The 27,096-nt window shown below is 40.2% G+C and overlaps 1 protein-coding gene and 1 long non-coding RNA gene across 2 annotated transcripts; one reads left to right on the top strand and one right to left on the bottom strand.

Moving 5' to 3' along the window:
* Positions 1-785: 785 nt before the first annotated feature.
* On the bottom strand, positions 786-3,653 carry LOC117960661. The gene is made up of 2 exons (XR_004660196.1): positions 3,572-3,653; positions 786-1,054 (listed from the first exon to the last, which is right to left on the bottom strand). It is a non-coding gene; the product is annotated as an uncharacterized LOC117960661 (long non-coding RNA).
* loxl4 (lysyl oxidase-like 4) lies at positions 2,332-27,096 on the top strand. The gene is made up of 15 exons (XM_034898699.1): positions 2,332-2,417; positions 3,578-3,913; positions 4,995-5,290; positions 5,374-5,588; positions 12,721-12,759; positions 12,975-13,188; positions 13,293-13,470; positions 17,652-17,806; positions 17,895-18,062; positions 18,454-18,616; positions 18,713-18,956; positions 19,995-20,110; positions 20,430-20,566; positions 23,780-23,891; positions 23,984-27,096. The coding sequence occupies exons 2-15, from the start codon at positions 3,598-3,600 to the stop codon at positions 24,052-24,054; spliced, it is 2,424 nt and encodes an 807-aa protein (XP_034754590.1). The 5' UTR covers positions 2,332-2,417; positions 3,578-3,597; the 3' UTR covers positions 24,055-27,096.

The raw sequence follows: 27,096 nt of genomic DNA, 5'->3' as shown, positions 1-27,096 counted from the left end.
GACAACTTCAGACTAAGTGGGAGAACTTGCGAAATAGCAGGGTGTTCAAATACTTATTTTCCTCACTATATACAGTGTATAGGTACATAGATTTTACTCATAGGCTAAATTTGAACATTAGACATTTAAATATAATTTAGATATTAAAAATATGAAATTTTAATGGGATTATGGAGAAAGAGAAAGTAACTTAGTTTTTTTTTAACTATCCTATATACAGGGTACAGTATATATACAACAGTGTAATAGAAATCCTGAAATTTAGTCATGGCTTTTGGTTTTGGTGTGCCCCCCCAAGATTTTCCGTGGCCCCATCTGGCCATCTAAATGAAATATGTCTGGGTTGCTACTGTATGGCAAAGTTTGCCTTCGACGCGAGATCTAATGAGATCAACCTCTATGTACAGCTACATTCTCTGCACTGTAACCTGTACAGCATATCCTCTGCAGTATGTACCTACATGACATGCTCCAAGTTAAAGCATTATGAAAGCATGGACAGACGGCAAGGGGGGGGGAACATGAGGAGGTGCTGTCGTTTGAAAAGGCACTTGTTTATTGTTGGAGAGCATGTATTTATTTCATGCCTCCACAGATTGTGGGTAAGGGCAGAGCCGGCTCGGTTGGTGTAATTAGAGAGGTGGAGAGACAGAGAGAGAGAGCGTTCTGCCACAGCTGCTTCGCTCAGATACTCTTAGTCCTGTGAGCCCTCCAAGAGCTCAAAAATGCACTCTCACTAGCACACACACACACACACACACACACACACACACACTGAGCCGTTAAGTATTGGCACACAGGCAGGAACACCTGTCTAGTCTAGTTTAATTAGTCTGATATGCACCAGTGCATCACAAGTTATAATAGAAAAATGTCGCAAACAACAATGATAGTTATATTTTTAAACTTAGCACCCTCCTTTCCTTTTGGTTATTTTTTTAATACATTGCTCTTTCCTCTCCCTGTCGCCCTTGGAGATCCCTCTGATTTGGCCCCGCTAATAGGGGGTCTGCTCTTCCTGTTCGGGTTTACCAGCCAGGGAGGGACCACCATCCTGCCACCCAGTCGCACCATCAATTGCACACACAAACATCTCAATTACAGCTTCAAAGTTTACACGTGTGCACACAAATACACATAATGTAACGTATGATTTTTCTTCACCCTGTAAGAGCTCTTCATACAAGTAAGTGTTTTTACGGTCCCCTGCCTCCCCTGCCCATGATTGTAATTCTTCATGTCTATAAATAAACTTTGTTGCCTCAAAAAGGTGCCCACTGAGGTTTACCCGAAAACTGGAATACAGTTTATCAACACAACACCCTAAGCATATAAATTCCATTTAGATAACTGTCCCGAAATGATTCAAAAAATAAACAAACAACTTTTGAACATGTAGAAAGACCTAAGTAGATATCTGGAAGAAAACCTAAATTGGATCAGGACTGAGCACTGAAGTGAACCGGGCTAGAAAGCCACAAAAGACTGTTCGCTCAATTTTTTGATCTGATCTATACTAGGTTAGAATATAGTAACATACTCTTGGGCAGGGGTGGTATGGCTTATTCTCAACAGTCACGTGCACCATGGCTACGGTGAGGCTGGGCCTATTTTAGAGTTGGTGGTTTGCGGCCATTTCGACAAGGAAATATCTACCCTGTGGTATAGGGAGCTTCTTTAAGACACTTGGAGCTTGATGTTTGATACTATTCTGGAACCAGAGTCCTTCCTGTTGGTTACATTTACACACGTTCACCCTAAGGTTTTGCAACGCTCAGTGCGCAGTTATGTAAAGCATCGTCAGCCTAACGGAAAAGAGGCGTGTAGAGAGGCCCAATTGAAAAAAAAAAAAACTTGATTTGATTATGAAAATAACTTTCATAATATTTGATGTCAATGTTTGCTAAGGTACTAAACACTCCATCGTGAAACTGATGAGTCTTGTGGTTGCTGGAAGCTTATTTCTCCAAACGCAGATTCGTTTATGTGCAAGGAATGTTTAATGTCAGAGCTCTTTCAGCAGTGCTTTAAAGTACTCAAACACAATTATACAAAGAAACAGAGTAAGTTAAAATGACAAATCCTCCATCAGTAAAGGGACCTCACTACTCGGATATTTTTAGATTTTAAAGGAAAAGTGTTGCCGCATGATGCATACAATTGGGCTGCAATCGAACCAGTTTTACATTATAGCACTTGAAATCCGTCAACACTTCTATGTAAGGGAAAGATACCTAGAGTGAAAGAGAGCACAGAAGGAGTGAGGGAGGGAGGGAGGGGGGCAGGGAGGGATATAGGGAGAAGGAGGGCAGAAGGGAGGATTGACTAAGGGGAGCATTTAGTAGACACACTCCTTCACTCAGTCACTCTCCCCTAGCCAGTGACGTCCACCCCTGCAAACATTTGCTGCCTCCCAGGTGAGTGAACTTTCACCTTACCGTCTCCTTTTAAATTTGTACTTGGTAAAGAATGTTATTTTATTCTCACTTGATTTATCAATAATTTTAATTTATTGTTGTATTTGTTTTTAATACATAGCATCTAAGTGCAAGTGCAACAGGTGTTTTAAGGGTTGATATGTCTCCCCCCCCCCCCCCCCCCCCCCCCCCCCCTCTCTTGATTCTTTACTTTAACTAGATTCCTTTTCAAATATCAGTTAGCTATAATGCTGCCAAAGTTAAACCATTTAGAGAAAACATTTGTTGTTTAAAATGTTGTTTTATACTGAGTTAAGCAGTACTAACAAAAATGTGTACAGTATATGTGTTGATACAACGCAAGATGCTTTTCCCCCACTGTGATTTACTGAGGCCGGTCTGCAAAGTCTGTCTGTTTGTTTGTTTGCTGTTGGCTTGTTGCATCATAATTTTATCGTCATAGTAGACAAACTGATTTTGTGTTTTTTTGTGTGCTCAGTGTTGTTTTATGGCATGCCGTGATTTAATGTTTGTCTCCACCACTGCGTTCTTGTTTGGCTGTGACACTTGTTAACCTCCAGTTAAAACCTGCCTCATGTTTCTGTCTGGTTAGTTAACCCCGGGGGATGTTTATTCACGTGAATTGTAATACAAAAGTGCATTGATGTATTTCTAATTACATGCCTATGTTTTGGCTTGAGTAAGAGGTATTCATTTGATGTGTTTTGGCTTGCATTAAATCACTACAAAAATAGATGTTGCACCAGTAAGTTAAATGAAATGTGGGACTACAAAACCAGTCTTGCTATGTCTGACTGTGAATAGATAAGGTTTAACTGTCCCAGCAGCACACCATTTCTTCCTCTGCCATTGAGACTACCTGAACTATTTTGTCCAGAGGATGTCACCGTTGGCCCGTTTAATAACCAGGCTTCTCAGGTTCTCTATTGGCTGGCTGATTGACTTGAAGGGAATTAAGCTTTACAATTATAGAATTAGTTTAGAAGTAGGCTACACCTTTAAACTGACTGCTTAATTGACAAGCCAGTTAAGACTCCACTGGTCAATTTACCAAAAGTGATTAAAATAGCTTTCAACATCGTCTAATTAAACTAAGGTAGAAGAAATGTAATCATGCATGTTTCATCTTTTACCTGCAGGCCCCCTCCTCTCAGCCACGATGACCCGCACCCTCTGCTTGAGCTCCCTCCTCCTGTCGCTGCTGCTGTCCCTCTCTTGTCCCGCTCGTGCCGAACCTCGGCGGACCATCTCCTCTCAGCTCAGGGTGGCTCGCGCACCAGCTGCCAAGGTGCGTTTGGCGGGCAACTTTGCGCGAGAAGAGTACGAAGGGCGCGTGGAGGTGCTCCACAACAACACCTGGGGGACAGTCTGCGATGATGAAGTAGACATCAAGATGGCCAACGTGGTGTGCCGAGAGCTCGGTTTCCAGAGCGGTGTAACGTGGGCACACAGCGCTAAGTATGGAGAAGGAGCGGGTGAGAGCACTACCTGTACCACATTACAGTAAAGCCACACTCGGTAGCGAGCCATTTTACTGTAGTTTTTTTTAACTGTCAAATGTGAGAATATTCTCGAAACTGACTGTGAGAGTTAACACAAGCTAGGACAGTACTTCGACGTTGGACGTCTGGGTAGGTCACCTGTTATACAGAGGCGTAGTCCTCGCCGCCGCGGGTTCGGTTTTGACCTCATTCCCCTTTCATGTCTAGCCTGTCCTATCAAATAAAAAGCCTGAAATGCCCCCAACAAAGATTGGCCTTTGACATGTCATAGCAGGGAAACCACAGGTGCCATTAATGATACAAGGGCTGCAGTCCAGCTGCCACTGTGCATAGCTCACTGACAATACTACTGACACTTAATTGGAACAGAGCCATCATTAATGGTATTAACTACACCCACGCTTTTCCTGCAATAACGTCAAAATGTCTGATCTGAACAAGGGCCATTAAATTATCATTTTCGCTTATTAGATTTAAGCTGTCGAAAACTTAATGGCAGGTGGCCATATGGAACCGGTTTATTACAACCTGTCTCCTGCAAAATGTCCATGTTACAGTGTGCTTACCCCACAAAACACTAAATGTAAGGGTTCATGAATAGACCACCAATTAAGACATCCAAAATAACTAACATCATAAAGTGACAAAGATAACTTGTTGTGGGATTGAAGCCTACATCTCGTTAAGGTCGCCTGGCAGGCTGGCAGACAAATATATAGGCCAAAAAGGGCATTTGTTTTAGAATGATGACAGTATTCGCTTGCCAGAGTTGTGCAACACTTGCTGTGGTTTATGGACATTCTTTACTGGTGCTTTTAAATCCAAATTAAAGAGAAGGTTGAGTGAGGTTCAAGGAACAGGATCTACAGTGCCATGCCTTGTAAAATAATGTGTATCTCAACCCTAAACCTAAATCAGCATGCCAGTAAAAGTCATGTGTTAGGTGTTTAGCAACTGATATGGGCCTTTGTGTAGATTGAATGCACAGTCTGTCTATTGAACAATCAATGAAACACAATGAAGTGATGAATTGTTTACCCTTTCTATTATCAAGGCCCAATATGGATGGATAATGTGCGCTGTGACGGCTCAGAGAAGTCCTTGAAGGACTGCAAACACAACGGTTGGGGTGTGAATGACTGTAAACACTCCGAAGACTTGGGCGTGGTGTGCAACCCCGAGCGCAGGCTGGATCAAACAGCAAGTAGAGGCTACACCACTGCCACCAGACCCAATGGTGGCTCCGCACCTCAGTGGCAGGGCCCCGTGGCCATCCGCAGGCATCCAGGATATGGCTATTATGGAAATGGACATCAAGCTGAGATCCCCAGGTTCCAAAGACATCACCAGGTACAGCAGTTTACTTCTGATGAATGTTGGTGTTATTCTTAGATAGGCATGTAACTGATGATGCAATGTGCATTTTCCCTAAGGGTCACAGTAAGGTGCAAATTGAGGAAGTCCGTCTTCGTCCCATCCTCATGGCTACCAAGAAAAAGAGCCTAATCACAGAGGGTGTGGTGGAAGTGAAGCATGCTGGGAGATGGAGACAGGTTTGTGACCTGGGTTGGAGTCTCAACAGCAGCCTGGTTGTGTGTGGGATGCTCGGTTTTCCAGAGGCTACTCAGCACAATGTCAAAACGTACAAGTGAGTATGAATCTTTCCTGCTAGCTGCACTGACAGCAACACATTTCAACTTAATGAGACTCAAGTTATTAGATTCCATTACACTACGCTGTTGACTGTAGTTCAGAAGCTACACATGCTTTGCCATTCATTCTATTGTTAAGTGAATAAAAACTCATTCTGAAGAATAAAAAAACAACAGTGGCATCCTGTTTAGAGCCACTTTGAGTAAAGGCCTTTTGTTGGGCTTATCTTCCTCCCCCAGCCACTTCTGCCCTGTGTCCCCCTCCCTTCCTCAGCCTCAGGATGATGATAAAGGAATCCCTGTCCCCTCTCTACTGCCCTTTCTCTACACCTCTCCCAAGGCAAATCACCTCTGCTGACCTCATTGCCTCTCTCTTGCACATGCTATCTTAGACCTGCAGCTCTCAAACAAACAGCCCCACTTTACCTTTTAGATTCCCATGCTCAGGTGTAATATCACTGCTGATTGTGCTTTAACTGTCCCATCGATACCATGTGTGGGACAGAGGTAGCTATTCGAAAGTGTGAACCAGGGCTGCCTCTGCAGGCTTGAGTCAGCCAGGCATCTCTTCACTTTTACATACCCACTTCAACAGTGTGTGTGAGATGTTTAACAAAACAAGCAAAACTTCTCAAATTCATCAGTGTTTAATTTGACCTTTCCTGATCTTTGCTAAATAAAGCTTACTCTAAAATTAGGAAAAAAATATGATTAAATCAGAAAATATCTCAAAGGATAATTTAACAACAATGACCAAGCATTCAGTGTTGGCAGTTCTTGTTCACTACTTAAAGGAATAGTTTGACATTTTGGAAAAAAAGTGTATTTGCTTTCTTAGCAAGAGTTATATGAGAAGATCCCACTCTGTAAATGTATAGCTTGAGCCAGCAGCCATTAGCTTAGCATAGCATAAAGACTGGAAAGAGGAGGAAGCAATAATCCTGGCTCTGTTCAAATTAAACAAAATCCACCAACCATGACCTGTAATGTGAAATTTAGTTTGTTTAATTAGTAAAACAAAAAAGAAACATTTTAGGGGTTTTGGTAGGCATTTATTTCATCTTTGGCCAGGCTAGACGTTTCTTTTTGTTTTCAGTTTTTGTGCTAAAGTAAGCAAGGCTGCTGCTAGGTTCCAGTTTTGAATGACAGATGTGAGAGTGGTATCATTCTTCTCATCTCTTGTCAAGAAAACAAATTTCCCAAAATATAAAACTATTGCTTTTTTAAAGTGTTAAGGTTCAATATCCAGCCCCAGCATGTACATCTCATTCAAACACTGTTCCAATGTACTTAAATGCATTTTAGTTTGGTGTCTCCTTTTTCCCCTTTTGACATTGATCTACATTTCCTCTCCGGCTAAAAAAAAGCCCATTGAGAGTGGTTTTTGGGAAGGTTCTGCTCCTAAACCACAGGAGGACCACACATTTGAAGAGGATTACTCCATTGCTACTGTAAGAATGAATAGTGTCTGACCATTTGTCGTCCTCGGTGTAAGGGAGAGCTGCCGGCTCTAGGTGATTCACAGTTTAGCTATTCCTTCCCTCCCTTGGCCGAGGATATTCTGACTCAACTGGTAACAGACCGCAGCATCTGCTCTGTACTGTAGGTGTTAGATTCCTCTTTCCACTAAAATGCACTAACTGTTGAGGGGGTAACTAATTTGTTTTATAGACTTTTCAACCTTTTATTTACTTTACAAACATCCCTATTGGCGCACACTCACTCACTGGAAGTATGTCTGCATTGCCCTTGAGCTAAGCAATCTCTGTTGAACTCTGTTATTGGGAACCCAGTGACGCTACAACTGGATTCTATTGCTGCAGGAGGGCATCATATGGCATCATATGTTCAGTGAAAAACGGTCCTCAGAATGAGCTGTTTTCAAACAGCCCGGCCTGAGTCTGTACACAATCTGTACAGGATAATTTACCGGTATTAGAGCACAGCTTCCCCGCATTGCCTGTGTGATGCTTTTCATGTCACTCTTCGATTTTCTATCGCAGCACATTTGCCACTTCATGCAAAAAATAGAAAAATGAGAAGTATAATTAATTAATAGTTGAGTAAGAAATTTGTAGGGCTGTAACATAGGTGATTTGGCGGCTCACCAAGGAGAGAGATATGGGAGAGGACAGGGCTGCTGTAGCTTGAAGGACTTGGACTGAAGCCTGCAGGGAATCTGTGGCTGTTTCAGGATGTAGTTGTTTAATCTCCCTCTAAGGTTGAGGAAAAGAAACAAAAGGACTCTTTTAGTCTTTGACCTATGCTACAACAAAGTGGATAATACTGCTTATCCAACATATATGCTAAATGTACAGTGACAAGTTTGGGCAGACGGATGCCATTATGTTGATTGTTTTATTGTGCATGTAAACTAAAAGGCTCTGGCATGGAAGTGGTCGGGACTTGATACATCTTGGTCTGCTTACCCTGGATTTTACCTTTTTTTTTTTCTGTAGCCTCAGCAGCTATACTGGTCTGAACCACGATGTTGTGTCTGTTTCCAAATCTGTACCGGTTTCCTCTAAATACGTGTTTTTGACTTCACACTGGTTAAATGCGTACACATGGCTCAATGTCTTACCTGCCAGTGACACTTTTTTTTGATAGTGATAAACTCAAGTTGTTCTACAGTATTTGGTTTCCAGGATGAAACCATATTGTTATTGTATTTGGATGTTTATATACAACCGTTATAATCAGAAGAGTACATGAAATACAGGTAATGCTGTTTCAGCCTTTACTTATTGTTAATTGTAAGGATTTCCCTTTGACTGAAATTGCCACTGTAAATATAATTACTACACAAAATGTGAGCAGAATCATGGAGAAACAGTTTGGTGGGAGACAATATGATGTTCAGTTTTAATGTAAGATCTTCCGCCTAAACGGTTGCCAGAAAGCTTAGGATTGCATTACATGGTTTGACCAAATTTAGCCAGTGATACTCCCCCTGTTTCTCCATCTTGCTCCAAGCCTCTCAATCCATTCTTAGAAATCCCGGACCATGCCATGTCTTACAACTCCCTGTGTCTCATAAATGAGACTCTGAAGATACTGTAATTACAGGCTGATCAGAACCAAGGCTCTCCGGGGTTTCTGCTGAGAGTGAAAAAATACACCCCCAATTATAGCTTTGTGTGTGAGAGAGAGTAAGACATAGTTGGCAAAGGAGGAAGAGAGTAACACGAGAAACAGGAGGTGGAGAGAAAGTAAAGGAGCAGCAGTCAGACGGACCAGATTTTTGCTTGCTCGTGTGAAATATGTCCAATTACAGCTGGAGTTTGCAGTGGGGCCCGCTGCGTCAGCAGCTGTCTGTCTTCTTCTGTCACCGTAGTGATTTGGGGACCAGCATTTTTTTTTTTTATTATTATGTTTCAGCTACAATTTTCTTATGATGAGAGTATAATTTTCAGCCTTTTGTGTGACATCTGAAGTGCCCATGTCTGGCTTTCCTTTCTGAGGGATTTTTTTCTTCAATGACCTTTCTAATTTTTTTTTAGCAACTTTTAATTTCTGTATGCGTGTCATGGCTATTTTTGTGATCTGGAACAGACTAGAAACCAGCTTTAAAAAACTGATTTTAAGCCTAGGGATTTTTATCACCTCACTCTGGTCTGCATGCAAGTATTTAGCAACTATTTGACATGCAAGATCCTTTAAATATTGAAAATAGGGCAAAATGAAATCTTCTAAATGATTTTATATTTGCAACAGTGTGCTTTTTCATTTTTCTTTAGCTGTTAGGTCCACTCTTAAGATGACTTCTTGATGTGTACTGCAAATAATATTTTCAAGTGTCCCAATGCCACCTAATGAGCATCCTGTAATCCATGGATATTTTAGTATTCTTAGTACTCATAGTATAGGGTACAAAAGGGTCAAAAATAAAAGGGTTGTGTTTGTAATGCAAATTACATTATTTAAATCTGATTTGCACCCTGATTTTTGAATTATTGACTTTCTTCAAGCATAAAAAAGAAACATTGATTTTGTTTTTGATATTAAAACCAGAAGACCTAGAAATAAAGCCAGTAAGCAGTGTAAGGGTGATACAACGCAAACAATGGTGTAATATTCGTCTTTTAACAAGCGGGTGGGACTCCCTATCATTAGCCTCTGTTCTCCTGTCTCCACAAGTGCTAGATACACTGTTTGTACTCTTAAGCAAGGATGATGAATGCTATGGAGGTGGAAAACAAACTGATACTGAGTCTTTCTCTTCATTGGATCAGCACACAGCATGAAGTAAAATGCTGTCTTACGGCTCAAATTTGATATATTAAACAAGTGACATTTATGTATTTTATCTCACTTGAATGAAGTGCAATATTAACAAACAGTGCTATAATTCAGTCAAGTTAAAGACCTGAAGGCATTTATAGCCTGTGTGTAGTAGTCCTGTTGGTTTCTGAAGAGGGAAAATGGTTGGCTGATTGGTTTGTGGTAAGGTCACAAACAAGTCACAGACATGCTTGCCTCATGGGAAAATGTGTGTGTGTTTGTGTGTGTGTGTGTGTGTGTGCGGGTGTGTATGCTTCTTACTGTTTGTCCCTGATGACATGTTACTGCAAAGCCACATGGTAGACATATTTAGGATATTTTACAAGCGTAATTCAAGACACTGTAAAGAATAAGTGTTAAATTCTATACAATGTGTTGCAATTCACAGCCAATCTTGTGACCTCACATTTGACTTTATTTAGAGCCCTTCACGTGATTTAAAATTAGGGGAATTTTTGATTTTCTGTCTCAATAAGTCAAATTTTCGATATAGCTTTGAAAGGTATCCAGCCATGTTATTTAAGCCGCTGAGATTTCGTTTACAGAGGTTCATAATTTAAGCTTCCCAGAGACGCATTCGTGTTAAAATCTGCCTGAGAAACGACTTAAAGTCCATTTGAACAGTGATTTTCAAAAATAGCACCTGCAATTTTCAAACAACTCTATTTGCTAAATGATTGCTGAAATGAAAGTACACACTTCTTTCCCTGACCAAATGCTAATGTTTTTGACATTGACTTCTTACAGCATCAGGAAACAGGTTGTTATGTGATTTTGGAAAGTGTTCAGTCAGCAGGCTATGACTTCACATAACACAACATCATGTCAAAGACAATGCTTCTCTTGAGTCCAACCTCCTCAGTTTCTTTTTTTAATGTTTTTTTGCTTTACTTTTACAGGAATGTTTAAAGATCAAATATTTATCTACCTGTTCTTTTTATACAAATATTGTTAGACGTGTTTGTTTCTATAAAAGGGAATGCCACTATAACCCACATTGGAGTATTTTCCAAATAAGTTTTTTTTTACTGTGTCAGTAGCCACAAAAAATGGAAAACCATTTAAGCTTCTCACACTTGTGATGCCATGCTGATATATAGCTCTACAGAGTTTAAATGTAATAAGATTTGTGTGCTTTGCTGTACAAGATATTTAATGGAAACTACACCTCTCCAGCTCATTAATGAACCTTGATGAATGCCAGTTGTGTGGTCACATTTTTTAGCCCAGTAAACGTAAATATGGCAGCTATGGCTCAGGAGTTAGAGTGGCTGCCATCTACATGTGAGTGTGAATTTATAAATGCATGTCAATTTTTTTTATATCGTTGCTATCACAATGTTGAACAATCAGCACTAAACTTTGTTACTGCAATATTCACGTCATTTGGACAACCCTTTACATTCTGCGCTTTATATTTAGCTAAAGTTCCTAACAAAATGAGAAAGACTTCGTACTTTTCATTTGTCAAGTATTTCATTTACACAGATATATACAAACATTTGGATTTACAATGTGGTTATTTTATATAGACTTTGTATTTATTGAATTACCAGAAACCATGCTATGTTGGGATATATCATTGTCCAGATATGACCTACATCTGGATGGAAGAGTTTGGCCATATCGACCAGCTCTTGGCTGTAGCTTGTATATCTCTGAGTGTTTTAGTGTAATTGATGTGAATGTCTGTGATGGTACATGCACTTTGCAGTGGTTTGAGGCAGTCCTGGCATGGTCTGTGACTGTGGCATGTCTGCTCTGCGTGTCTGCCAAGAGAACAGAAGGCTTTCCTCACCACCGCTCTCCCGAGTCAGCCAGCCTCCTTGGTGCATAAATCTCTATTTGGCTCTAGCATTTCTCGGACGTGCAGCGAACTGCCAAAGTTTTTGTTTGCATATCGTGCTTGGTCAAACCCTGTTTTCCCAGAAATGTTGAACATTACTGATGTTGAATGTCATGATTTTTTTAACTGAACGTGGCTTTGGAGGTTAACAACATAGTTCAAAAATATTTTGTGTTTTCCTTTTTTCTGTTTATAGTTCTTACATTCTGTAGTTATGTGCAACTCTCTGTTATATTGCAACAATGAATGCTAAAGTCTTATACTCAAAGAGTCTATGTTTGTTTAAAAAGCAAGTCAAGTTTTTAATGTAAAGGGGGCTAATTTAGATAAAACTTACCCAGCAGCACTTCCTGCTGAACACTTACCTGTATGTTAGTGAAAGAAAGTACTGATTCATTATATCTCTCAACAAATGATGCACTGGCCAAATACTCTAAACATAAACACAGTAAATAACAAGCAGCCCACATTCCACATGGAAATGTATGCTACTCAACCTATAAAGCAAGTAAGAGAGATGGGAAGTGAAGTTGTCTAAAGAAAAGAAGAACATTGCATTATTCCTTGAACTGTACCAGTCATCTGCATCCATATGTCTCACTTTACACTCGACACAAAGCCGCAGGCATAGCTCATTCTGGTTTTATATACAGAAAATATGGAGCTGTTTGATTCATCCGTTTGATAAGGTCTGCATCCAAGTTCTAACTATTGTAAGTCATTACCAAGTACCCCAGTAAGACTAAGTTTCTAGTAATAAGCAAGTCAGTGTATATGTGTTTGTGCTGCTACTCACTGTGGCAGAAATCCCTCCTGTGTGGCCAGGTTACATTATAAAACAAACAGCAGATGCTACAGTATATCCTACAGCCACTACCTCTTTGCATGAGAAATTGATGACCTAGGTCACCTCACATGGTGTTATGTCTGTGTGTTGGAAACCTCAGCAAATATACAGATATAAAAAAACTAACATCTGTACTTTGGTTATTTTACAGGAAAATATGGGATACCAAGGTTGCAGATCCTTCAACAAGGTAATAAAAGGGACATTTCTGATGTTTCTTAGCTTTATTTGATCTTACTCTTTGGATCAATCTGAGATACTGGAAATCTAGAAGAGTTGACCTATATTTAAAGGCCCATCAGTCTTTTTATTAATATTTAATGTTAAGAAATACTCTAGATTTAAAATTAAGTCGCCAAGGTGCTTAAAGAATTTCTGACCAAAACATGTCCTTTTTTTATCTAGATTGAGCATTATGTCAAAGAAGAAGGGATTCTGGGTAGAAAAAATTCACTGTCTGGGCACTGAGAACAACCTTTCAGAGTGCCATTCTAAGCTGTCAATCCCCCGTAGTCCCACTCCTTGTAAGAATGGGAGACATGCAGTGGTCAAGTGTGTGCCAGGACCTCAGTTTGCTCGCATGTCCTCAGGAAGACCCCAGGCCCCCTATCCAGTTGTGGTAAGATGAATACATTTACGCCTACACTTGCACAATCATACATTGTGTTTGTGAACTGCACATAAGCGTAAACTGAGTTATGTTCCCAATGTTGCCCTGCACAGCCTGTGCGTCTGAAGGCTGGTCCCAGGCTCGGAGAGGGTCGTGTGGAGGTACTCCGAGACGGAAAATGGGGGACCATCGTGGACCACATGTGGGATAGACCTGCTGCCAGTGTGGTTTGCAGAGAACTGGGCTTTGGTTCTGCCAAGGATGCCCTGCATGGAGCTTTTATGGGTCAAGGTGAGAGAGAGAACTGCTGTTGGTCAGATTAAATGCTTTCACATAACCTAGAATAGAAATTCCGGAAAACTCCATGTTAATTCTTGATGTTTTAAGTCTGCAATTTGGATGTTTGAATGTGTTTATCATGCGTCATGGTATTCCAGGGAAGGAAGGGAGACTTTTGCAGTCTTTTGCTTATGTTAGACGCCGCACCCGTCTGCCCTGACTGATCAGATAATGCATGGGCATGTGTGTTTGTCTGTCTGCTACCTTGTGAAGCTGCAAAAGGGTTGATTGCAGTATCTCCAGCTGTGATTAAATGAGTCCTATGCCAGGGCTAACAGCTGCCCTAACACTGTGCACATGTGTGCGCACACGCACGCCTGCACGCACACACACACACACACACACACACACACACACACACACACACACACAATGTAAGCTTACAAGCCATGGTAGTTTATGTTGGCATTTGATAACTAAAGCCACAGAAATGATCTTGCTTGCTACAAGCACGCTTTTCATTCACGTACTGTGCTGTGGTCTTTTTCCTTCGTTTTCTATTTTTCAGCTTTTATGATGCACAGATTCAGTCCCTATCCAGCTGCACCAGTGGTGACCCCACCCTTACAAAATGTGAGAACGGCTTCCCCATACCACAGGCTAGGGTCTAGTCTCTAATCGTGCTGATCGAGATGAAATGTGGGAGAAAAGTGTGCTGGTTTAGCTGTTTAGTCGATCATACATAGGGTATTTTTGTATCTGTTGGATTAGTCCCATTTACCTTTTAACCTCTTAAACTGGGTTTTCTGTTGATGTAATTTATGCTACCTTTCTTTTTGATGAGTCTAACAGAATTAAAACTGGTTTAGTTGGCTCCTCTAAGGATACTTATATTGCACAAGGCCTCCCAACCCTTGTTGTCTGGTTTCAATCACCACTTAAAGTTGTTAGGCCAGACTTTAGGTTCATCGTAGTTCCAGCAGTCTGTGGCAGAGGTTTATTGTCAAGAGTGGCCAAAAGGTTTTACATTTTTTACCTAAAACAGGTTTCCCTGATCTAACCATGGAGATAAATTTGTGTAGGCCATTTGCAAAGGCTAACATGTATCTAGCATGGTTGTGTAATAAAATCAGAATCATAATATTAAGATGTGGCTCGGGTTTGACAAATGGCAGGTTTACTCGCTATTTTTGAAGGGGTGCTTTCACTGCCCGATGTGAGTCAAGTGTAGATGTGAGTTGCGTATGTGTCACTTTGCAACAAGTAGCCTACAAGATGCGAACGAGAGACTTCTGTAATGCCAATACAGTAAAAAGGGACCTACATAACAAAGTAAACCATTTAAATCTGAGAATACGCAACTCACATCTCAACTCAACCAGAGCCGGTGTGACTTCAAACTGATTAACTAAGTTTGTTCACTGCTGGCTACAAGTTAGCCATCAGACACAAAGGCTATCAGTGGAATGTTGTATTGTGTTAAGGTTAGCAATCAATCAATCATAGACAGCTAAAACGTGTTTTAAATGACTGCTAGCTTTGCTACAAGCTAGCAATCAAACACAACAAAGACTGTCACTTGAATGGTGTTTTGAGCTAACCATAGCAATGAAACAATAGTAGATAGCTAAAAATGAACGTGGCTTTTTGAGGTTAACAACATGGTTCAAAATAGTTAGTTTTCTTTTTATTTGTTTATAGTTCTTACATTCTGTAGTTATGTACAACCATTATATTATTAATATATATAATATATATAAAAAAACATTTTTGAAATAATTCCCATCTTCTGTTAATGTTTGTAATTAGAAAACTTTATTATTTCATGATTTTCAAATTTTAGTATGACAATTATGTCGTAAACCGTCTGAGCATGCGCAAATAACATCTGCACTCAACCAGAGCCGGTCTGACTCGACTCATCGACATATTAAGGAGTAACACAAACTTTCCTTTATTAGAGAAGGATAAGCAACAAGAAAATGAAATCATGAATGTATTGGTCAGACGGCAGCTGATTTGACACGAGACTCCAGGATTAATCTTAGCCTGGCTGTTAGCCTGCTCTTGACCAGGCTAGCCCCAAAGAATAAATCTCCATGGTTACTTGGCTGGGTTTAATTCAATCTGGTTTCATGAAACTGAGTCAAAGCTAAATTTATCCAGGATAACTTGAATATCCCAGCTTAATCCCTTATCTTGGTTTTGTGCAACAGGCCCAAGCTTTGAAATGCTGTTGACAGAGCAAAAGGAAACAGTATTTTGATGTTGGTTGGCTTTTACCACCTAAAATTTGACATGCAGGCAGATCTAATTTACATGATTTTAGCTCTTGGCTAAGAAACTGATTAAACTGGTGACAGAAAGTTTTTGTTAGAGGCATAGAAAGAGACGTTTCATGGAAAGAAAAACTACCCACACTACATTAATATGCCTAAAACAGTACAATTACAGAGAGGAAAAGAACAGGGTTTCCCTTGCAACCACAAACCAACTATTTATGCTATTCTCAACAAGAATGTGGCCGATGTTATTCTGTTTCCATCCCCTTAAATCAATTTTCTAATCTGTTCAAATTATCTGTGGCATCTGCCAATTCTAATTATATGGTAATTAAGCTAAATCTGTTTCTTGTAAATACTAAAATTAAGCTACCACATTTATATTTTTGCCTGAATGTTTCTCTCATAGCTATCTGCTGTCAATCTTTCACATTTTTATTTGGTTTGATAATTTGTGAAATTGATGTGAGGGGGAATGAAAGTGAAGAAAATATTCAGACAACTGCCAACCCTCCCATCATCATTACATTTATCATCATCATTAGTGAGTTAAAATACAGGGTAAGGTTTCCATTTCCTTTCTTGACCAACATTTAAGTTTTATTTCTTTGTTCTGATCATTTGCCCAACACCTTCAGAGAAGTATTTAGAGTATTTAGACCTTAGGCACCCTCCCCCATGCTCATATCTATTAGAAAAAAAAGATAATCACGCTAGTCAAAGCAAAAACTAAATCAAATACATTGTTATTTTACTGTGTTATTTTTCCAATGAAGTACATGTACATATAGAGTACTATATGTACATAGGGGAAAACACCCTGACTGCCTGTGTGTACATGTACATGTATGTGTGCATGTAAAGTGTGTGTGGCCAGTTTCTTTGAATTTATTTTGGGTTTTCCTGGATTGCCCTAACTAAGGTTTAAATACAGCATGTCACAGGTCATTTTGAGGATCCCATGACTGGGCCCAGTGTTTGTCTTGATAACTTAAACAGTGGGAGTTTGGATCTAGCTTGTGGCCTTTACCATGAAGATAGAGGCGGAAGTGGTTTAGATGTGTCTTTTTTATATCTATGAACCCACACATGGTGACCAGTATGAAAGAAGGCCTACAATCTACCAAAACCAACACAGAGACAGATTGGGTTAGGCTGCAATCTGGTCCCTACCATTTCAGTCATCTTCTTTCTCGCCCTTTGGTTTTTCTCTTTTTCCACCGGTTTCTGTGGTTTTGGTTGTTTATTTCAATGCTGCCTCATTTCAAAGTTTGCAGTTTGTGTATTTTGTTTTAAGAAAACACCAAAGCCATAGTTTTTTCTGTGTTTTCATAATATACAGCCATCATTATGACAGCAGCTGTTTGCTTTCACAAAATCGTAATCTTAAGATTTTGTGTCCACCATGGTCTGTTGTTTAGAGATTATCTGGTTTTAAACAACAAACGAATGACAGTGAAAGTCTTTTATTTTGTTGCCACAGATTTGGCCTTGTTTGCTCACACAGGGTGGTGGACTACATTATTGTTGTTGTGCCTGAAGCAACAGAATGGTGGTAATGAGGTGTGACAGATCCCTAAAGTAGACGTTGGTGCTGCTTGGCTTGCAGGAGCATTTTATCACGACAGATAGGAACTTTTTTATTGTTGGTTTAAAGCTGAAATAGAGAAAGTCCATTCATGTGAAAGGAATACAGAGCCTGTGTGTGTGTGTGTGTGTGTGTGTGTGTGTGTGCTAGTTTCCGTGGTAAACTCTGCTCATGCCTTTGTGTCTGCATTAGATGGCCTCAAACAAGGCACAAGATATATGGCCCTTCAGTTATGTCCATGCTCTTCTGGCTACCATATTTCCCTGCTTTGTTTTTGACAGCATAGTCTTTGAATCTACCTCATGTCCTCCTCGCTTTTTCAGGTACCGGACCTATCCATATGAACAGTGTCCAGTGTATGGGGTCGGAGCGCTCCATCTTAGACTGCTACTTTCAGGAAGTCCAACCGTGGACATTCAAACACAGCCAGGATGCCTCAGTACGCTGTAACGTCCCAAAGACCGGAATGGAGAACACGGTATGAAAATTATCACAAGACATATAATTATCAGCTTTCACTGATAAAACATTACCCATTTAATCCCTTTAATCTAATGGATTTTCAGGTGCGACTCGCTGGTGGTAGAGTCCCATCAGAAGGCCGTGTGGAAGTGTTGATGGAGGTTGGAGGTCGTAAGCGTTGGGGCTCTGTCTGTAGTGAGAACTGGGGCATCAACGAGGCCATGGTGTTATGCAGACAGCTCGGCATGGGCTTCGCTGCGAGTGCTCATCAGGTACATAACAACCTTCCTAACCAACACTACATCCATATCTGACGAGGTGGCAGCAGTTGTAGTGTTACCCATTAACCTGAGTAATCGAGTAAATGAGCCTGATTATCAGTGTCTAAAATGATGGGCATGATGTCCTGAATGAACAAACAAGGTAACACTCCCACCTCTAAAGCAATTAGTGTCTGTTCAGAGGCATCATTCTTCCAAGATTTGTCAAAATCCTATCAGCAGTGTCTGAGTTATTAACAAACAAAAAGATGTTTAAACAAATGAACCCGTGGAGGTCCTTATTCACAGTGGTGGACAATGAGCTATGGTATTGCTTATTGATGGAAAACCTGACAAGCTTTCTATGTCCTGCGGCCCCACCCCCACCCCCTTCCTTTGCCAGGAGACCTGGTACTGGCCAGGTGACCCAAATGCAGCTGATGTGATTCTCAGTGGAACTCACTGTGTGGGCACAGAATTTTCAATTCAGCAGTGTCGCCGCAACAATCATGTCCATTGTCCTCGAGGAGGTGGAACTAAGGCAGCTGGGGTCAGCTGTTCAGACAGTAGGTCGAGCCGTCTTCCTGTAGTTCCCCATCTTCTTCACTGGTTCTAAATCTGGTTGAATCCTAACAAAACCTCTCACGTCTGTCCTGCTTTAGCGGCACCTGACCTTGTTCTGGATGCCCAGCTGGTCCAGGAGACAGCCTACCTGGAGGACCGACCCCTTCACCTGCTGACCTGTGCCAATGAGGAGAACTGTCTGTCCTCGTCTGCTGCCCGGATGAATTGGCCTTATGGCCACCGACGCTTGCTGCGCTTCTCGTCCCGTATCATGAACCTGGGTCGGTCCGATTTCAGACCCAAAGCAACAAGAGAGAGCTGGACATGGCACCAGTGTCACAGGTAGAGCATCTCTGAGTAGTTTATTTAGGGGTTACATTGCTCAGGTTGTTGCAATGGAAAGAACTGTTCAAATACTTACTGTATGTGGGATGTTGTGGTTGCCCTTGTGGTAAATGTTTTTTGGGGGGGAAACTGTGGCTGGATACAGGTGAGGTTTGTTTTTTAGAGGCTGTCAAAAATATTCTGACAAACACCTGTTCCTGGTACAAAATCACTTTTATGTACATTATGACATAGCTTCCTCAATGTTAAGTAATTTGAGTTATATTTAATTTAACTGCATTCAAATTGCTACCAGAAAAGAAAACAAACTGAAGTATGATCTCTGTACCAGTACACATATGGGTTGACAAGCTGGCGGCAGGTAGCATGAAACCTGGGCATTAAACACAAGTGCCTTTGTCCTCTACTGGACCTAACTGGGTTATAAAGAAAATAGACACAATATTATCCTCAGGTCTACTCTTAACAAATTCCACATCTCACTTTGCTCCCCTCAGTGAGTTAGTTTCTTGTCAGATGACGAGAGCACTTTCAGGCCTGTCATCATGAGAGAAGAAGGAGCCATTTGAAACTCACAGTGTTGGCTGTGTGACATGCGTCTCAGTAAGTAACAAGTGGCCTGAAACAGTGTTGTCATCCTTCCAGATTCATTAGCTGCCCTGCAGCACATGTCTGTGGAAATGAGGGCTGAACCAATCCAGTCAGCACAGGTTGGGTGTAATACAAAGGACAGGGTAGCCCATGCACAGTCAGGTCCATTTCAGTTTGTTACAACAACACATCAGAGCTATGGATGTGTGTTTCAAAGCCCTCCATTCACTCAGAATGAGTAAACAGCTCAACCAAGCTGCCGCTAAAACAAGCTTCTGTGAGAGGTGTTACGGTGACACCCACACTCATGTTCAAGCAGTGAGGTCATTAGGCTACAAGCCATAGGAAGCCAGTGTTCAGTTAGCGTAAATGCACACACTCATAGATGTACAGACACACACACATACACAGTCTCACCTAGACTTTTCTTTTCTGTTGTCACAGGCACTACCACAGTATCGAGGTGTTCACACATTACGACCTGCTGACTCTGAATGGCACGAGGGTTGCAGAGGGACACAAGGCCAGTTTCTGTTTAGAGGACACGTTTTGCCCTGATGGTAATTTTCACCACTATTTATGAGTCCCAGTAAAATTCTTTTCCCCATTAGTAACAGGAAATTAATATCAATATTTCAGCTACAGCTATTCATATTTTTACATTGTGGTTAATGTGTTAGATCACTGATGTTGTTGTTTGTTCACTTTCCACTTACTTATTGTATCAGGTATGAAATAACTCATATAAAAAACAGTAGTAGTCTGATGTAATTCATGAAGCTAAAGGCTCTTAAAAATAACAGGGAGTGCCAAGCATCATATGAGCTTTGATGTTGTGATTGATAATGCTGTCTGTGTGTGTGTGTGTGTGTGTGTTAGGACTCCAAAAGCGGTTCTCCTGCTATAACATGGGTGATCAGGGTATCTCTGTGGGCTGTTGGGATACATATCGTCACGATATCGACTGTCAGTGGATTGATGTGACAGATGTACGGCCAGGAGACTACATCTTCCAGGTCAGAAGACATTTCATACTTCTCTTCTTTTGCATACCATTAACCTTTTGTTTAAAGGAATAGTTCGACATTTTGGAAAATATGCTCCTTTTGTTGTCTTGCCAAGAGTTGGATGAGAAGATCTATGCCACTTCTATTTCTGTACGGTAAATATGAAGATTAATAGTGCGTTCCACATGTATTTGGAAGACAAATTTTCCAAGGTCAAAGTTGGAAACACGCCCCCATGACTTCGATTTTCCGAGCTAGGATCTCGGACAGCCCCACAGTAGCCCGAGCTAAAAATCCAACATGGCTGCCCAGTGCATCAACAGTAGTGAAAGCTGTAATAACCGGCAGTAATTAGCACTTCTGTCTTATTTGTGCCTCACATAGGCCTGTCAAACTTCGGTGGACATGTTCTTACGCTGTTTGTATGCACAAAAAAACTGCTTAATGCGCTAGTGGCTAACCTGTCTAGAGCCAACTCCCCAATGAAAAATCTGAATTGTAACAAATTCAACTCAGGTGTTACGTCATTTCAAGCTTAGGCTTCTGAGTTCCAAGGTAAATGGGACGCACTATAGACCAATTTGGAGTGGAAGTCCCAGTTACGTCACAGTAGTTGAGCATACATTGTGGTGACAGAAAAACAGCCGAAACAATGATGAATATACTGTTTATTACAATACATTGATTTTTTTTCAGGGACGACTTTCTTATAATACATCCCTGGGGATAGTTGGCTAGTTTCTTACCTTGATTATTTTTCCGCCATGTTTTAAGTCTACGTTGGTTACCTGAGCCGAGCCGACTGTCTTCAGTATTTGTGCTAAGCTAAGTTAACTGGCTGCTGGCTATAGCTTTATAATTAGCGTACAGGTACTTAAAATACGAGAAATTAAAATTAAATAAACAATAAATATATAAGCTATTTACCAAGTAATTCTTTTAAGGCCAGACATTTAGCTAGTTCATGAGAAAGAAGTTCACAGCATCGAAAGGTGGACTTCCTCGTGATTGGTTGGGGTGTCTGTCTATTTCAGTTAAACTTCTCAACCTCCCTCATCACAGTCATCACCTCAACTATTCCTCTGCCTGTCATTACTTTGAGCCAGGTCAGTCAGTCGAGTCATTGTGGCTACTAGCTTAAAACACATCAAGGACTCCATCTCCTATTATGCTCCATTTCCAGTTCAGACTACTGATCCCACCATGTACGCAGCAGTCCTCAGATCTCATGCTGCCAATTACCTCCCAGCTGTGGCAGATTGGTTACAGTGTAACTGTCTGATAATTGCTGTTGTCATTGAGCTTGTCTGATAGGTCACTCTCAATCTTTGTAATTACAGTTCTCTACTCTCTGTTGAAGATGGATTTATTTAATTTACTTTTAATAGACGTGACACAAATATATATATATATATATATATATATATATATATATATATATATATATATATATATATATATATATATATATATATATAAATGCATGTGCTGACTGAATGTATTTTAAGCATGTTGAGCGAGGTATAATTATAAAGTGGAGCATTGCTACAGCACAATGTGGAGGCGGAAAGAAGGAATGAATGAGAGAAGACAGGAATGAAGTGGAGTTAGTTGGAGAAAGAAATTGGCAGAACTACTTAAGGTGAAAAGGTCAGGGACATTTGAAGAGAAAAAGCCCTAAGGCTGCATAACCAAATTTAGCTGAGAAGAACAAGAGAGAAAAAAAGAAATCGCATCAGTGACTCTGTTCTTTCATATATCTAGTTAATTGCAGATGATGCCTGACTTTTCTGATCCTGGGCTTTACAGAAAGATTCAGCAGGCCTACCCTTGCACCACCCACTGCTAATGAAACACACCGATTACCCAAATTAACTGTTGCATCTCTTTAGTCAAACATCTAGTGCCCCTCTTCCATTAGAAACAGCTAATTTGCCACCAAGGAATTCCTCCTGCCCTGTTTTTATTTTTATTGCCACTTTCTCAGTGAGCAACATATTCTGCCACTGAACCGGCCCTCTTCAAAAGCCTCGTACACTCTGGTCCACCACTGTAATTTACCCTGAAAAATAAAGAGACAGTTTTTGTGCATTGACAAGTTTTCAGCCTTTTTTTAGTGTAGTATGCTTTCGTTCTCCCTGTAGCTGTTTGTAACATGTATTTAAAGTGGGTGTAACAGTTTACAGAGCAGCTATTAGAGTAAATGACTTCTCAGTATTATCACCCAACCAGATTAAGAGAATGGTTGTATCAGCAGTTATGGAGCTGCTCTGCAAATGACAGACTATTAGTACAGTGTATGGCAGCACTCAGAGTAAGACCAATTTCAGACATATAAACATGCTTATGCATAACTACTCTATTGCAACAGACTTTAACTTCAGGCTACTTCATTTCTCATTATTGCATATCTATGTTTGTCCGAGTAGCAACTGCATTCCATGAACCTCGTCATGTTTTGTGTAGCCAGATGTGTCTGATGAGCTTTCCTTTGAGATCGGCCAGTATGTTTCGTGCTTTGCATAACACATGGCAAAAGTGAGTAAAGTGTTTACGCCACATGTTATTCAGTCCATGTGCTTAGCTATAGACAACCAAGTGAACATCAACACCATTAGGTCCATGAGAAAGTAGTGTGTATAGGGTATTTATTCTTCCAAGTAGGAATTCTGTATGGAAAAGTCATCCAGTTTTTAATAGTGGGAAAGGGATTGACTATAAAAACAATACCAGCCACGAGTGCTGTTTAATAACAGGCCCTCTAACAGTTTTACATCCAACTGCTCTTTATTTCAAATGGCTTTCTCAGTGTGTAGTAAGAAGAGACGTATTCCTTGTTCGACCATGTGACTGGCCAGCTGGAGATAGTAACTTACATTAGATGTAAGGTAGAACAACAATGCAATACATTCTCCCGGTTTCTTCATAAATGTTTGTTGCAATGATAAAATGTGCAGCTACGTCATAAAGTCGGAAAAAGTACGACATTAAATTATTGTTATGATATTGTTGTTGTTTTTTGGCTTTTATTGCCTTTAATTGATAGGGTAGCTTGAAGTCAGGAAAGGGTAGAAAGATGGGGGACGACATACAGCAAAGGGCGGCGGGTAGGCCGCGGGTCAGACTCAGCCTGCATGGGGCGCACACTCCACTGGGTGAGCTAGAGGTCGCCCCATGATATTGTTTTTAACATAGGTTTTGTACGATTGTGTTGTTTTGCAGGTAGAAATCAACCCCTCAATGGACATGGCTGAGTCTGACTTTATGAACAATGTCATGAGATGTCGATGCAAATATGATGGCCACAGAGCATACATGTATGGATGTCATGCAGGTGAGGACAGACAGCCCTCCTCTCTCTCAATTTTTTCTCTCATCTTTATTTCTCCCCTTTGTCGCTGATAGTTGTGTTCTTTTCCATAATAGGTGATGCATACAGCGCAGAGACTGAGGACCTGTTTGAGCACCAGAGGCAAATCACCAACAACTTTGTGTAGCCAATCCCAGGGCCCAGTGCAAAGGCCTTCCAGTGGGGTCCAGAGACTACTCAGGGTGGGCTGAGGTCGATGGCCCCACGCCCTTGGGACCTTAGGACCCACAATAACAAACAACAATGGTGTCTGTTAACCTCCTTGCCAGATGTGGATAAATACTCTTAAGCGCATCATATTACAGCAGCGACCATTGCAGAGACTCTATTGACAACAAGAATGGAACAGGTGCCAAACGGCTAAACATGTTTTTTACTCTAGGACAGTCAGAAGATATTGGATATTCAAATTCATACAGATTTTTGTGAATGTGAACGGCTAGTCACTTAAATTAGTTATTCGAAACGTGTACGTATGAAAAACCTCAATGTGGTTGTAACTATTCTGTCACAAAGACAACAGGGAGGCTGGTGCTGTGGGGAAATCTCATTCCCAATTTAGAAGATATGAAAATCCGAGACAAATTGATAATATTGTGAGTTTGAATACATTCTGTCGCAAAAGGCCAATTTAATATACATGTAGCATAAGTAATACAATTTGCTCTGTTGGCTTACATTTTACCCAAATTCTTTACTTATTAAATTGTGTAACTGTTGCGCCTTTACATAACTTAAATATTGGTGCTCTTTAACAATACTGTATGTCGGTATAATAATCTTACTATGTTTCAGTTTTATAAAAGTGTAGTCGTGCTACAATGTTTCGCTTCTCATCTAGAATAGGTAAGAGGTCAAATGATTTTTTTTATGGAACAAAGCACTTTATCTTTTAAACAGCAGTATTCTAGTTTTTGCCCCAATACTCGTTATTTTAGCCACCAAATTGACTTCTTAGGGTGTTTATCTAAAAAAATACATTTCAGAACGTTGTTAAAAAACTCCCACACACTGTCTAACTTGCAAAAATAAATTTAACATTTGGCAACGTATATTAGCTCACCCAGTAGGAGCATGCGCCCCATGGAAGCTGAGTCCTTTGCAGCGGCCCCTATTTGAATCCGACCTGCGGCCCTTTGCTGCGTGTCATCCCCATCTCTCTCCCACCTTTCCTGTCTTCCTACTCACTCTGAAATAAAAGCTCCCAAAAAATAATCTTAAAAAATATATATAGCTGGCAACGTTTCAGTACTAGAACGTCCTCAGGCTGAATTAGCTCGTTTTTTAAGCTTGCAGCTATATTGTCAGCAATTACATTTAATTTGACAAGCCAGACAGTGTGTGGGTGAGTGTTTCTCTGCAACTTTTGATCTACTTGTCCCTCTCCGACCTACCTGTCTCACCTTATAGATGTGTGAAGTATTTTTTCTGTTCTACATTTCAAAAAGTGAAATATAAGGTTTATGTTTAGTTCATTAATAATATACTATTTATGCTGTAACGTTATTTATTCAATGTTTCACACATACACAGCATGCTCAGTAAAGAGCTTGTTAGCCAGCGCTTAATTAACAATGCTGAATACTTTTTTGTTTTGTTCTTGGTAATTAACCAGCTAGGAATATGATTTCATACAGGACATAGTATTATAACTTTCCTATGATGCAGATAAATCCTTTTTTATTTATTTTAGTTATTAAAACAACTGTACAGTTTGTTCTTTTCCAGCCTCTCTAATGGAAGGGACAAAACCACAGTATTGTGGGAGGCAGGCAGGGAGGCTGGGATTTGAGAGCATATAAAAAAAACCTTTTAATTACATCTGTTTGAGTTAGACATAAGGTTATGCTTAAGGTTAGGGCTATAGCATGTGCTTTATAAAGAAAAACTATGGAGTTGTTATTTATGGAATTACGGAAAGAGCGAGAATCTGAATTTTCACTTTAACACAAACTACAACAAAGATTCTGAGTTTCTGAGCGATTTAGTCAGGTAGACGGTGACTGAAAGAAAGATTGCGTAAGAATGACAGAAAGAGAGAAAGGGATGAAGTTTGGAGAAAGACTTATGCAGACATGCAGTTTTTACTACCAGAGCTTTTTGTAGGCAGCCATACAGAGACCACAAGCTGACATTTTCAGTTCCCCAACGAGAACAACATGTTTGTCTGGGAGAATAAATAAACTCCTCAATTCACGCTTCAACTCAGTAAACAGTGGCCTTATTTTTACTGAAGCGGGGCTGCTAAAATATACTGTTTCTCTCTATCCTTTCTTTGCTAACATTTAGCTCCACACCAAACAATGATGCAACTTAATTTTATTTACAGCATGGAACTTGTGTTAATCATGTTGTTTTACCCCAATAATGTTTTTGATGTGTTTGGCTTAATTTCTTAGTGGTTAAACGGGTTAAGATGGTTTTCTAATGGCCAGTTTCCAGGACATGTTGTGGAAAGGACAAGTCACTCATAAAGCCAACTGTAGACTTAATTTCTTTAGCACGTTGTCTTCCTCCTCACTGGAAGGCCAAGAAGGAGTTTCTTTAGTTTCTTAGTTTTTTTTGAATAACTTTTTAAAATCATGCACATCTGGCCAAAAACAGTCAGCCCTATTACTAAAAACTGTTGGAGATACAAATGTTAGAAGATAGAACTGAAAGTAACTGTTTGCTGATTTGCTTTGCTATTGTTTTGTGCTTCTGTACAGTTGGTATTGACATATTATGGTCTGTTCTGTTTGTTATTTAAAAATATATTCCATTCCATATCTTAAGTTGGTTCATATTCACCACTCTCATCAAATTACTGTGTTGTACCCATGTTATAGGCATAGCACTGGGACATCTCTATGGCCAGTTATGCTTTTATTTTGTCTTTAAAGCTGAGAGTGTGAGCTACATGGTGCTTATCTACAATCATATTTAGAGAAGGCTGTGCTCTCAGGGACTTTAACCTCATCTAAAGAGAAAAAATACTGTTTCATGTGATGTGATTTGGGTTGCTTTTAGCTGTGATGCATACACTCTTACAGAAAAGTAATTTGTACACACATAAGTTAGGATAACTGTTGATAGACACTGGCTGAGTCAGGGGCAAATTTCAGTTAAAGACCAAATCACAATCCATTTATTCATCATTACTGTGAATCAATAAAACTTCATCACATAC

Source organism: Etheostoma cragini, chromosome 17 (genome assembly GCF_013103735.1).
Source record: "Etheostoma cragini isolate CJK2018 chromosome 17, CSU_Ecrag_1.0, whole genome shotgun sequence".
NCBI lineage: Eukaryota > Metazoa > Chordata > Actinopteri > Perciformes > Percidae > Etheostoma > Etheostoma cragini.
Note: the sequence above shows the minus strand (reverse complement) of the source record. Positions and strands in the feature narration are given on the sequence as shown.

Bases quoted from the DNA above. Each gene is read 5' to 3' on its own strand.
- loxl4 (XM_034898699.1), top strand. From the start codon at position 3,598: ATGACCCGCACCCTCTGCTTGAGCTCCCTCCTCCTGTCGCTGCTGCTG. The intron at 18,617-18,712 runs GTAGGTCGAGCC...GTCCTGCTTTAG, and splicing joins TGGGGTCAGCTGTTCAGACA to CGGCACCTGACCTTGTTCTG. The intron at 23,892-23,983 runs GTGAGGACAGAC...TTTCCATAATAG, and splicing joins CATGTATGGATGTCATGCAG to GTGATGCATACAGCGCAGAG.